This window comes from Macrobrachium nipponense, chromosome 15 (genome assembly GCF_015104395.2).
Source record: "Macrobrachium nipponense isolate FS-2020 chromosome 15, ASM1510439v2, whole genome shotgun sequence".
NCBI classification, from domain to species: Eukaryota; Metazoa; Arthropoda; class Malacostraca; order Decapoda; family Palaemonidae; genus Macrobrachium; species Macrobrachium nipponense.
The window spans coordinates 23,729,872-23,742,673 of NC_087208.1; the positions used below are offsets into that span (position 1 = coordinate 23,729,872).

Sequence of the window (12,802 nt, forward strand, 5' to 3'; positions counted from 1 at the left end):
TGAGGGAGGTCCGCTTCAGGTTCAATATGAAAAAATAAAAAAAAAAAATTTTCAACACCAACAGTTGAAACTGGGGATATGAATATAGAAAGAAACACTAACACAACAAAGGTTTATTTACAAGCTTACTAACAAAGGTAAATGCAGAATGGTATCTTCTATTTACATAAACAGATAGAATCTTACACTGCATGAACTGGGGGAAACAGTGAGGTAATTCACATACTTGCAGGACGGTTTAGTGACTCATAGCGGCGGCTTCACTAAAGGAGGGCGGCAATTGCAGACGTCCCCTTGACTCCGTATTGCAGAAACTAGTCTTCGTAAGGCAGGAACTCTCCCCTTTTCTTCTCCGAAGTCTGCTCAACGTAGAGACAACTCGGCCGTCCACACCGGAAGACGACTAGACCAATATCCAACCAACACTCGAACAACTCTTCTTTTGATTGATACTTCGTCGGTTCCTTTTTCTCGTATCTCACGGAAGATCTCTGCTGCTGCTGATCTCTCACTGATAATCTGATCTGTGGCTCTTACTAACTGGTGATCTTTCTCTTTTACAATCTCTTCCTCTTACGATCACTGTTTGCTCCTACTAACTCCGTCGTATTTATACGGCATCCTGGGGGCGGAGCCTACGGCAAACGTCACAGGTTCCCGAGTTTGCTAGAATTTCTTAGATGAATCTAGACAAGGCATTGCATCAGAAAATCGCGGCGTTTCTCACGTAACATTGGCGCGTTTTTGCGCTCCACCACACTGACGATTCCAGAACAACCAAGAAGATAGGCGCCCCCAACACGGGCGCGAAAGCCTCCTTACTGCCGAACTTTTTGAAAATGCGTTCTCCTTTCCTTTAACTTCTTTTGCTATGAAGCAATTACCATCACAGTTGGGAAAGACTGAACGCTGTAGCGTGGTCCTTGACCACTTTTCACCTGATATACGCAGCATTGCCAGATCTCACAAGATTCCTTGCTTTTCATCTGCGATTTAAAACTGGATCCAGCTAGGCGCTAGAAAATTATCCTATTGTTAAGACCTCAAGTTGTAGCTATGAAAAATACAAATTTCCTTAGAAAATTTGTCATTTTTTGAGTACAGTAGTACCTCGAGATACGAAATTAATCCGTTCCGAGGCGCCTTTCGTATCATGAGGTTTTCGTATCTTGGACCACATTTTACATGTAAAATGGCTAATCCGTTCCAAGCCCTCCAAAAACACCCCAGTAAATTTCATAATTAAGCTAAATTGACCTATAAACAATGAAATACTATAACAATTTGGACCATTCAATACCTAAATTAATAAAAAAAATGCAAAATATAACCTGTAAATAAAGTGTATATTAGTGTACATGGTAACAAGAAATATACTGTTCGGGGGGTGTCTTCTACAAATGATTGCACTTTATGAAAAGCGGCTTTAATTTCTGCCGTTTTTTTCTTTTGTACATATGTACGTACGTACACTTAAAAAAGTATACGTACACAATTCCTGTGTGAGCCTTTTCGGGGGGTCTTCTACAAATGATTGCACGTTATGAAAAGCGCCTTTAATTTCTGCCGTTTTTTTTTTTTTTTTTTTTTTTTTTATTTTTTACTTTTTTTTTACTTTACGTAGGTCTTTTTTTTTTTTTTTTTTTTACAGAATTTCAACTTTCTGTTCTTTCTTTGCACCTCATGACTCTGTTGGCCCTGGTGTCCATCAAAACCCTGTTCAACCAAATGCTCTCTCTGCAACTGATTGGGGTACTGAATGTTCGGCTGCTGACCCTCAACATAAACTGAAGTGCCTTGATTATACGTACTACTGGTATGCCTGTTGTAAATGATTGGTCTACACCCTCTAGCAGCAGGGAGTGGATACTCTACCAACCTTGCAAAGTTTCCAGTTATCCCATGAGAGAGACCTTGATCACTTATCCCATGCGAGAGATCTTGGTCACTTTTTTTTTTTAAATAACGTACACATTGACGATCCCGAAAACTAATACTGCGTGCGTACTATAACAATGCTGGTACCGAGTGGCCAAAGCACGCCACCACGTATACATAGTAGATGCATGATGGGAGGGACGCTGGCCAATAGGAGAGAAGGATTTCATGGCCGCGACTAGCATCAGGAACCAATGGGAGAGCAGGAGGATGGTGGCGAGTCTACTAGTACTAAGATGGCGGCGCGCGGCGCGATTTTCAAAATTGTTATCCGGGCGAATCTTGGACTTTCAGAAACCTTTCGTATCTTGAAAACTTTTCGTATGTAGAGCCGTTAAATTTTTCGTATTGGCTTTCGTAACTTGGATTTTTCGTAAGTTGAGCCTTTCGTATCTCGAGGTACTACTGTATATATATTGTTGTTTGAGATATTTTGGGAAATGCTGCAATCTTTCAACAAGTTCTACTCTGTTTACATATAGTTTTATTTGCTCATTCTTCCTGCTTAGTTTTTCCTACACAGTTCAGCTGCGTAGTTGTTATCAACTTGTTTTAGTCCATATGAGCCTTTATCTCTGATATTTTGTCTAACTTGTTCACTTTGATATAATGCAAACCTAATTCTTACCTTAGCGTTGGTGTTTGTTCTTTTATTCGGTGATATATCTTTTCTCTATCAAGCATCCAATGGAGAAGGACTGCTCCTCTCCTCCAATGATTTATATTAATAGACTTCTTCTCGTTTTATCGAACATCCTTGTTCTACATCTCTTCCCTGTTTATTCTGAAGTGTTTTCTCCGAAAGAAGCAGGGCTTTTATTTTGACTGCACATTTAATTGGAATCTTGTAATGTTTTAGTCTTTCAGATGTAGATTGAGAGGCTTGATATGGAGTTGGGTTCTCTTGCTACAGTTCGTCTCCATCTTGGACTTTGTCTTCTAGACGAAGAGATTGTGAATGCTTACATTGAAGACTGGTCTCCAACTCCTCAATGATTTGGGGACCACAAACAGGCAGTTGTAGAAGCCCTCTTTGTTGGTGTCCTAGACTACTTCTATGGCTCTCTTTAGAAGGAGTGAAAAGACCTTCTCCAAAAAGGCCGAATGTTTCTCCAAGCTTCTTTAGTAGGCTGTATGATGGGAGAAGTGACTAAAGGGGGACTCTCCATAAACAGGATGGAGTAGCCCTCCCTCAAAACCTTGACCATCCACTGTTCTGTCCCTCTGAAACTCCACTTCTCCCAAAACTGGAGGTGTCTGGCTTTCACACTCTAACTGGTGCATAGAGGACTTCTTCCTCATTTCTCGGGTAAGGACTTGGATGAGTTCCTCTTGATGGTTGTAGCCAAGAGGCAGACATTGAAGCGGGTCCTGGACTGTGATTTTTGGCAGAAAGCCAATGTTCAATCTTCTTGAGTGCCTTTTTCAGAGATGAGGAAAGCACTATTTTAGGGAGCCTAGATCTGTCATCCAGATGGGTCCTCATCAGGAAGGTTGAGGCAAGCAAGACCAGGGCAGCTGGTCCAGAAAAGGTGGAAAGCTCACCAGAAAATAATGGAGAGCAGCATAGGCTGAAGGAGAGACAGATTTCATGATCCAATTCCTCTTCTCATGAGGAAACCAGGACAGGGACAAATCATGAGACGTCTTGGAGGCATGCAGAATTTTTTTTTAGCAAGTTCGTAATCTCCACTAACTGCTGTTTAATGGATGCCAAAGACAGTTCTTCATAGTCTAAGGAAGGAGACCCTCTGTCAGAAGTAGGCGCTTGGTGCTTGGGAGCAGGAGTATGGTACTGAAGAGTACACACCATGCTTTTTGGAGTTTGCGCAGGCCGCTTTGGAGTTGGAGGCAGGCTCTCGAGAATTGGCATCGAGCTCTCAGAACCCAGGTGGTTGGATGATAATGACAGATTCCTGTTGGGAGCTTGGGAGCCAAGCAAATGCACTTAATAATTGGGTGCTTAGGAGACGTCTTAGGGTGTCCCATGTAACTTGTTCCCCAGAGTAGATGTCAGACCAAGGCAGAGACAGAGGGATCCACAGCAAAACTGCAGGAAGGCTGTGTGGATGTGGCTAGCCTCTTCATACTGCTTGACAGGAAGTAGAGAACGGCAGTTACCATCTGCGTATCTCTTCAGCGGCTGTGAAGAATCAAGAAAGTGTTTTTGGTGCTGTATGTCTTTACTGGAATCCTTGGAAGATGATGATAACCAGTGCACATCCATCAAGAGGTCTTTCCAGTGGCTGTCTGCCAATACCTGGGAATGCGTAACAGGCTTGACTGAGGGAGCAGCTACCCGTGGGTAGGTTAGATTTCCAGTATGTCTTCTCACAGGTTCAGGGAAGCAGGTTAGTGACCTTCATATAGGAGAACTGGCGGGACAAGTAGTCACCTCCCACTTGCACAACACTGTCATGGGTCACTTTATCTGAATACACTTTTTCCATTAATGCCTTCAGTGATGCCCAAACTCGGCCACTAGGTTAATTTTCTTGTCAAACTGAGACTCGAGACTGGCAATGGCATCAGGGTCAGAAGCAAGGGAGCCAGGTGAGGGAGTAGGTGGTATCTTTGCTGGTAAAATTTCAAAAGTATAGGTGACTTTTCTTATTGCATCAAATATTAATTGAAAACCCTGTTGCAGACTCACAGCGTTAACCCTTTGGGTCAAACACTAATCATGTGAGGTGCAATATTAAGAATTGGGTTGGTTTTAGCAATTATCATGTGAGAATTATTATTTCATGCCATGAAATTAGAATGAAATTTCTGGGAAAACATTCATAATACCATGCTGTTATTGGTAGCATTCAGGTTTTGGCTGATTGAGGGAATGGAATACTATACTCGGTTTTTTTTCCATCTGTCCACACGCCTTTGGTGTTTGCATATGGTAACACTGCGTCCCGGGCTTTTGATAGTTACATTCAGTTCACTTTCAACAATAATGATAATATCTTATTTAGAATATTAACAGTATAATTCGCATACAGTACATTATTGAAACACTTTTCAGTTGCAAATGTACACCCAGATATCCTTTTATTTACCTAAAACTAACACATAGCGAACCTATCTAAAGCCCAGGACAGTGTTACCATACACAAACACCACAGGCGGGTGGACAGATGGAGAAAAACAGAGTATAGTCACCCATAAGAATTCATAAAGGAAGGTAGCACCCATAATAATTCAGAGGAAGGAGGTGCTGCTACATCTGTGCATCCCATTACATCTCATATTTAATTGTCCTAGAATATACTCTGGGAATGTTGCCATTTCTAGATCTTATATGGTATAATGTTAACTATTTGTAATTTTGCAATATCAATATGTAAGAAAGAACGTACAGTACAGTAGTACCTCGAGATACGAAAGACTCAACTTACGAAAAATCAAAGTTACGAAAGCCAATGCGAAAAATTTTACTGCTCTACATACAAAAAGTTTTCAAGATACGAAAGGTTTCTGAAAGTCTGAGATTCGCCCGATAACAATTTTGAAACTCGCGCCTCACGCCGCCATCTTAGTGCTAGTAGACTCGCCGCCATCCTCCTGCTCTCCCATTGGTTCCTGATGCTAGCCAAGCCATGAGATCCTTCTCTCTGATTGGACAGCATCCCTCCCATCATGCATCTTCTATACGTACGCGCTGGCGTCCCTTAGCTTGGCCACTCCGCACCCGAAACTTTACCGTACGCAATCGGCATTCGTTCGCTCCAACGATTTCGTTTAGTAACGTAAATTCGTTAGTGATTTCGTTGCAGTACATATTATTGTGTTGTGTGAAGACTGTATTATTACGTATTTGTGTAACTTTACGTAAATTAACGTAGTCATGGGTCCCAAGAAAGTTGAAATTCACGGAAAGAAGCGCATGCTGTCTCTGGAGACAAAGATGGAGATCATAAAGAAGTACGAAGCTGGTATGCGATTGAGTGTGATCGCAAAGGAATACGGCCGTAATCCGTCGACAATAGGCACCATCCTTAAACAGAAGGATGCCATCAAAGCAACTACACCATCGAAGGGCATCACTATTTTGTCCAGCAAGAGGAGCCATGTGCACGACGAGATGGAACGGCTGCTCCTCATCTGGATAAAAGACAAAGAAATCGCTGGCGATACAGTAACGGAGACAGCAATCGCTCACAAGGCCAGTGCTATTTTCGGCGATTTGATTGCGCAGGCGGAAGACGAGGGAGGGGAAGGGACTTCAACGCCAACCCCAGAGTTCAAGGCTTCGCATGGCTGGTTCGAGAAATTTCGTAAACGGACTGGCATCCATTCGGTGGTGCGTCATGTGGAGGCTGCCAGCTCGGACACGAAAGCGGCCCAAGCCTTTAAAAAGACGTTCGACGAGATGATGACCAAGGAAGGCTACAGTTCTCAGCAAGTCTTCAACTGTGATGAGACTGGCCTTTTTTGGAAAAAAAATGCCTGTCGGCGGACATACATCACGGAGGAAGAGAAGAAGCTACCCGGGCATAAGCCTATGAAAGACAGGCTTACGCTCGCACTTTGTTCAAACGCCAGTGGGGATTGCAAGGTGAAGCCCCTACTGGTGTATCACTCCGAGACTCCTCGAGCCTTCAAGGCCCACAAAGTGTTGAAGGAGAAGCTTCCAGTGATGTGGAGGGCTAATGCAAAAGCCTGGGTAACGAGGCTTTTGTTCACGGAGTGGGTAAATCTGTGTTTCGGCCCGACTGTGAAGAGTTTTTTGGAAGAGAAGCGCTTCCCCCTGAAATGTCTGCTGGTGTTGGACAATGCCCCTCCCCACCCTCCTGGCCTCGAGGAAGATATCCTAGCGGAGTATTCCTTCTTTAAGATTCTTTTTCTTCCGCCCAACACCACCCCTCTCCTCCAGCCCATGGACCAGCAAGTGATAGCGAACTTTAAGAAGCTGTACACGAAACATCTTTTCAAGAGATGTTTCGACATCACCGATACCACAAACCTCACCTTGCCTGAATTTTGGAAGGAGCATTTCGACATCGTCATTTGCATCCGACTCATTGACCTAGCTTGGCAGGAGGTTTCGAGGCGAACCTTGAATTCCTCGTGGAGGAAACTCTGGCCTGGTGCCGTATCCGCCAGAGACTTCGAGGGATTCGACGTGGGCGAAGCTGGTACTGCAGAGTCAGAAACAGTTGATGATCCCGAAACTGTTTTGGAACCAGATCTTGATGAGATCGTTGCACTCGGCAAGTTCATGGGGCTGGTCGTCGACGAGGACGACATCAACGACCTTCTCGAGGAGCACTAAGAGGAGCTTACGACACCCCGAAAAGGCTCACACAGGTCGTATGCTTGCGCAGTTCGATGACGTTTGCTTGAGTCGTTTCAGGAACATTGTGAAAAGTAGGCAGAAGCAATCTTCCTTGGATCGTTATTTTTTAAAGAGGCCTTCAGCATTAGCAGGAGTAAGCAAAAAGGAAGAACCAAGTGATAAAAAACAGAAAGTTGAAAGCAAAAAGGAAGAACCAAGTGATGAAAAACAGAACGTTGAAAGCGGTGATGAAGTTTAAATTCTGTAAAAAAAAAAAAAATACGTAAAAGTAAAAAAAAAAAATTAAAAAAAAAAAAAATAAAAAATGTTTACGTAATTTCTAGATTTTTGTAAGTTAAGTGTTAAAGTTTTGTTAAGGTGTTTCGTAAATTTTAGTTTTATGGTTTTCCTTAAATTTTTTGTGTGTTTTCATAAAGTTAAGTGTACGTACGTACGTACGTTATCTGCCGTTTGTCCTCCTCCTCCTTTGCCGCCACTATCGGAGATAGCCTCACCCGAAAGGTAAGCTTTCACATTTTATGTTACAGTAATAATATTTCTTGTACACTAATATACACTGTATTTACAGGTTTTCGATTTTTATTCTTAATTTAGGTATTGAATGGTCCAAATTGTTGTAGTATTTCATTGTTTATAGGTCAATTTAGCTTTATTATGAAATTTAATGGGGTGTTTTTGGAGGGCTTGGAACGGATTAGCCATTTTACATGTAAAATGTGTTCCAAGATACGAAAAACTCATTATACGAAGGCCGCCTCGGAACGGATTAATTTCGTATCTCGAGGTACCACTGTATAGTACTTGATAAAATTATATGATATTTTTACCATTTTCTTGACAGAGGCCCTGCACAGGGTTAGAAGTATTCACTTTATCTTCCTGTGGCTAATACAGAAAATTTATTTATAATTTTTCTTATGTGCATTTGCATATCTTTCCATTGATGTTTTTGGAAATTGGCTAACTTTAAAGTATGGCTGGTCTAGGGGTTTTATTATTGTATATAGCAGATGTTAGAGTTCATGGATGTGTTAACAAGTACATTTGTGGGAGTTTTGGTGCAATATGGATATTTTGAAATATTTTAATAGTGGCTAAATTAAAGTGTTATTGGTTGATAAACCTGTATAGTAGCAAAATCTTTTTGTATGAAAACCTTTGTAGCAGGTGCAGTGCATTTTGTTGTTGGATCAGGTGAATATGTAGATTAGATTACATAATGCATTATTTTTTTAAGCTTTGTATGGCCAGTGCTTTCTTCCCATACTATTACAAACGGAATATCACTGATGACTATGAGAAAGAGATGAACCGTGAACTAAGTGGCCATGACCCTTTTACTACGGTGGTTGTGAGTGGTCTGCCTTCTGAGACCAATATTCTCTATGATGACCAGATTAGGAGTTTGTTCTGGAACTGCTCCCAAAACTTGAAAATCAGTTATGAAGGCTCCAAGTAAGTAATTGATGTTATTTTTAAGTAGTTTAACAGGTCATTGAGTGAAATATTAAATTTTGTTGCCAGGGAAGACTTATTCTGGTAATTTGATATCAACTGAATTTCTGTTACTTACAGTATAGACAACTGCCATTGTGAAATTGATGCAAGATCCTTGATAATATAGTTAGTGATGAATCAATTAATAATGAATATTATAACATAAAATATGTGTCCGTGTATAAGAGGACCTTTAAATTATAAGATTCCCCCCTAAAAATTGGGACCCGTCATACTACAATTCTAAAAATTAAACCTTGAATTCTAAGATGTGTACTATTGGTTGGCTAGCCTTGATCTCAGTGTGATAACCACCAACATATATGAAGTATTGGTCCCAGTGCTTGGCTTTATGCCAAAATCACATATTGCAATTTCTACATTATGAAATAAACTGATAATAAAGGTAATAAAAAAAATTTTCCCTTATATATTATTGCCATATCTTCATAACAAATACCCTATTTGAGGAATAATTCTATATCAGTGAAACCAACTTTTATCTATGCAATCCCAGCGGAGAAACTAAAAACATGAGTTATGGTTGTGCTTACAGCAACCTTAATCTTTAGGTAATCTTTCAGAATTGTCAATGATACTGTAATTACGGTAGTAATAACATTTAGGATAACTTATTTTTCATTAAAAGTTTCTCATACATGTCACAAGATTCATCACATATGCCACCATCATAGATTCCAGTCTGGTTCTGATGAGTCAACTTTGGCTTCATCATCGCTATCATACAAATCATCTTTGGTACTACAATAGCATTTTTTAAATGAATTTATGACACTTTCTATTTTCACATTCCCCCATGCTTTTGAATAACAAAATCGCAGCAAACATCAAGTGAGGCAGCACTCAAAGCTGTTTGTAACTGTTTAGAACAGTTCAGTTATATGAACGATAATTGTGTAAGATAATTATTGTTCATTATTGTATTATTGCTAGCGGTTGTTTGAGAATGGCGATAAAACTTGAACAAAAAATGGTTTCCCTTTTAGGCAACATATGTATGAAAAACATGATAGTATAGAATCGACTGTTAAACCCAGTTTTGATAACTTACGAAAGGAACGTATCTCTGAGATATGTTCCATTTGGCAACTAAAGACGAAACAAAACCAGAATGCAACTGGAGCATCATCGCTCTGTTCATATATAGTAATACGATAATACATGCAATATTATTAGATACAGTAAAACAAGCTTTATTAAAATTATTCTCAATACAACTATTATTCAAACTTTGTAAATGGATATCTATCATTTTAACAGCCTAATTGAGGCAATAATTCAACTATATACTAATGATACTCCTCCATCCTCCACTAAAAAATTCCTGTTTTTAGAATTCTGGAGTATGCAATTTTAAACCTCTATTGACATAAACAACCGAATAGAGAAACAGCTGATTGCTGATCTCATTTACCTTAATTATTAAGTGTTTATTAAGAGTTCTGTTAAAATTGTCAAGTTGTTAAACCTTGCCGATTCTCAATGGTGGCTTCCATAAGTAAAAATGAAATACATTTTTGTTCATCCCTAATCAAGTGGAGAGCTCAAGAAAGAATATTAATAAACATAAAGCTGACGAAAACTAGTAATAGCCAGGCAAAAGTGATGTTTGGAACTGGAGAAATCACACCTTATGATTGTACAATGAAGCAATATGTACATGTTTACAACCCAAACTTCGCTAATTTATGAGAAAAGGTGAAAGGTGTCTCTGAATTATATCTCTTCTAACAAGTAATGGCAATGAAGATATTGATAACACTCAATCAGCTGAGATTTTGAGAATGTAAACAATATCATATGCAAAGGGTGTACATGACAATGTTTATGTTCTGTATTACAGTAACAATATGATAATAGCAATACTGTCATTGGATACAACAAGCAAAAGAACCTTATTTAAGTCATGCAAATTAACACTTTTTCTCCAAAAAATATTTTGGCTTTGTAATTTAAAAGTTCTCTTATATTACAGATATCAGATAAATTCATGAACATTTGCCATGATTTTTTACCTCTTCATATCTGAAGGTTGTCTTATACATAGAAATGTATGGTAGGTTCAGCAGTGATGAATTCCCCACCTCAAAAAAAAAAAAAAAAAAAAAAAAAAAAAAAAAAGATAACTAAGAGCGCTCTGCGTGCACTAGATAACTAATCTTATAATAAACATAAAAAATACACTTAAACAAAAATATAATTTGTCAAGTCTACAATGGATAAAGTGAAACTTTAAGAAGCAATTGAAGCATATTGTAAGCTAGTTTGGGTTGACAATTTGAAATACTGGAAAGGTTTCCATGGTATTATTAACAAGAGGTAAGAAAAATCTTTGTGCATAAAGAGAAGTGGCAGAGAAAGTTTTGTAATTATGATGGTGATGACAAAGTAGAATGTAAATATGATGATGATGACAAAATAGAATGTACTGAGGGTTATATTTTGGTTTTAACAAACAAGAAATTTAAACTTTTTAAATAATTGACAAAGAAAGGATGTAAAGGGCCTATATATGGAACTTGGTCCATGAATAAATGGTGTGAAAATCATTCTTGGCAGCCATGATGAATTACAATCCTTGCGAAATTGACTCAACCAACAGAAACGGGAAAGAGTTGTTCATTAAGGAACTAAGAAACACATTCTTTATTATTTATAATATTCAATAGACGAATGAAGGATGATGGATAGTACCCAGCATGTTTTTTTTTTTATTAAAGTTGTTGAGTTTTCTTTTATCTTCAAGTAATTTTCATTTTTGTTTGCAGATTTTTTGTGTAAACAAAACTGGTATCTATATTACAAATATTTAGTACACTGAGCTAGTTACATCATTGATGGGGTTCACAGTCTCATGAGAATTTACTTATATGGAAAGACTCTTGGAACAAGTATCTCTTAGATCAGAGGAAACTGCTTAAATTGCAAGATTTTAAGATTTATATGAATTATATCCTTTATACTTTTTAAGTTTTTAATTGACTCAAATAAGAATACATACAGATAGATATGAAATAATGTCAAGTAGAGATAGGTATAAAATAATGTCAAAATATTTAGTTAACCTGAAACTATGTATTTATAAAAGAGATAAGATTAAAGATATGCAATATATTTCTCTGAAACCCATAGAAAACAGTTGGAAATTTCATTACCAAAATATATAAATCAAGCTCCACATGAATTTGGGTCTAGTATAGCCAAAACTGCATTATGTTTTTTATCTTTTTCTGTTGTTCTTGCATCCATTGTTCTGTTTTATTTTGTAGTAGCTATTCCTTATTATTGCTGTCTCTTTTTCCTTTTTATATTATATAACTTTTCATTTAGGTATCATGTTAGTGCTTATACCAGTACAGAATCTGTAATTGTCTATTTCACAAGTTAATGCAGAGGCTCTTTTGGCCTTGTTCTTTTTTGAACAGGGAATATCTTGAACTATTTTACCATATATTAGTACAGATTTAACATTTGATGCAAGTGAATGGAATTTTTTTTGTGGGGGAGATATTTCTAGCTTGGTGATCATGTGAATATCTCAAACTTGTTACCAGATTAGTCCCAGTCATACCAGTTAGAATATGTGCAGTACTGAATGGATATTTTTGTGCCTTACCCTTTGAAGATAGTAGAAGTATACAGAGAACAGTAATCATTTATAAGGCTTTTGTTTTTGTCATATAGATTTTTTTATTTGTTCAAGGATTAGATACTTGAACTTAACTTCCAGTGGTTCAAGTGCAATTTGATATGGTCTTTTTACAGGGCCTATATCCAGTTCCCTAGAACTAGGAGTGCAGTTAACAAGGAAGAGCACTTTCAAGACATCCCAGGAGAGTGCCCAACAGCCATGCACCTTGCTTTGAAAATGCGGCAGATACCAAGAATACAAAAGGACTTTGTACTAAAACTATATAGGTGAGATTATTTGAAATATTCAATCTTTTATGTTTTAAATGGATATATCTATTTTAAGAAATATATTGCAAAGCAACAATTATCAGGTATAGTATACATCTAGATTGCTATATACACCAAATTAATTTTGGGTTT

General features: G+C 38.3%; 1 protein-coding gene across 2 annotated transcripts in view; it reads left to right on the top strand.

The window, feature by feature from the left end:
* The window catches only part of LOC135227032 (ATP-dependent RNA helicase TDRD9-like), a 564,113-nt gene that overhangs the window by 357,005 nt on the left and 194,306 nt on the right, over window positions 1-12,802 (top strand). For both annotated transcript variants that reach the window (XM_064266821.1, XM_064266820.1), the window contains 2 exons: window positions 8,469-8,686; window positions 12,515-12,667. In XM_064266821.1, the coding sequence (XP_064122891.1) occupies window positions 8,469-8,686; window positions 12,515-12,667 (371 nt within the window). The remainder of the gene's footprint in view (window positions 1-8,468; window positions 8,687-12,514; window positions 12,668-12,802) is intronic.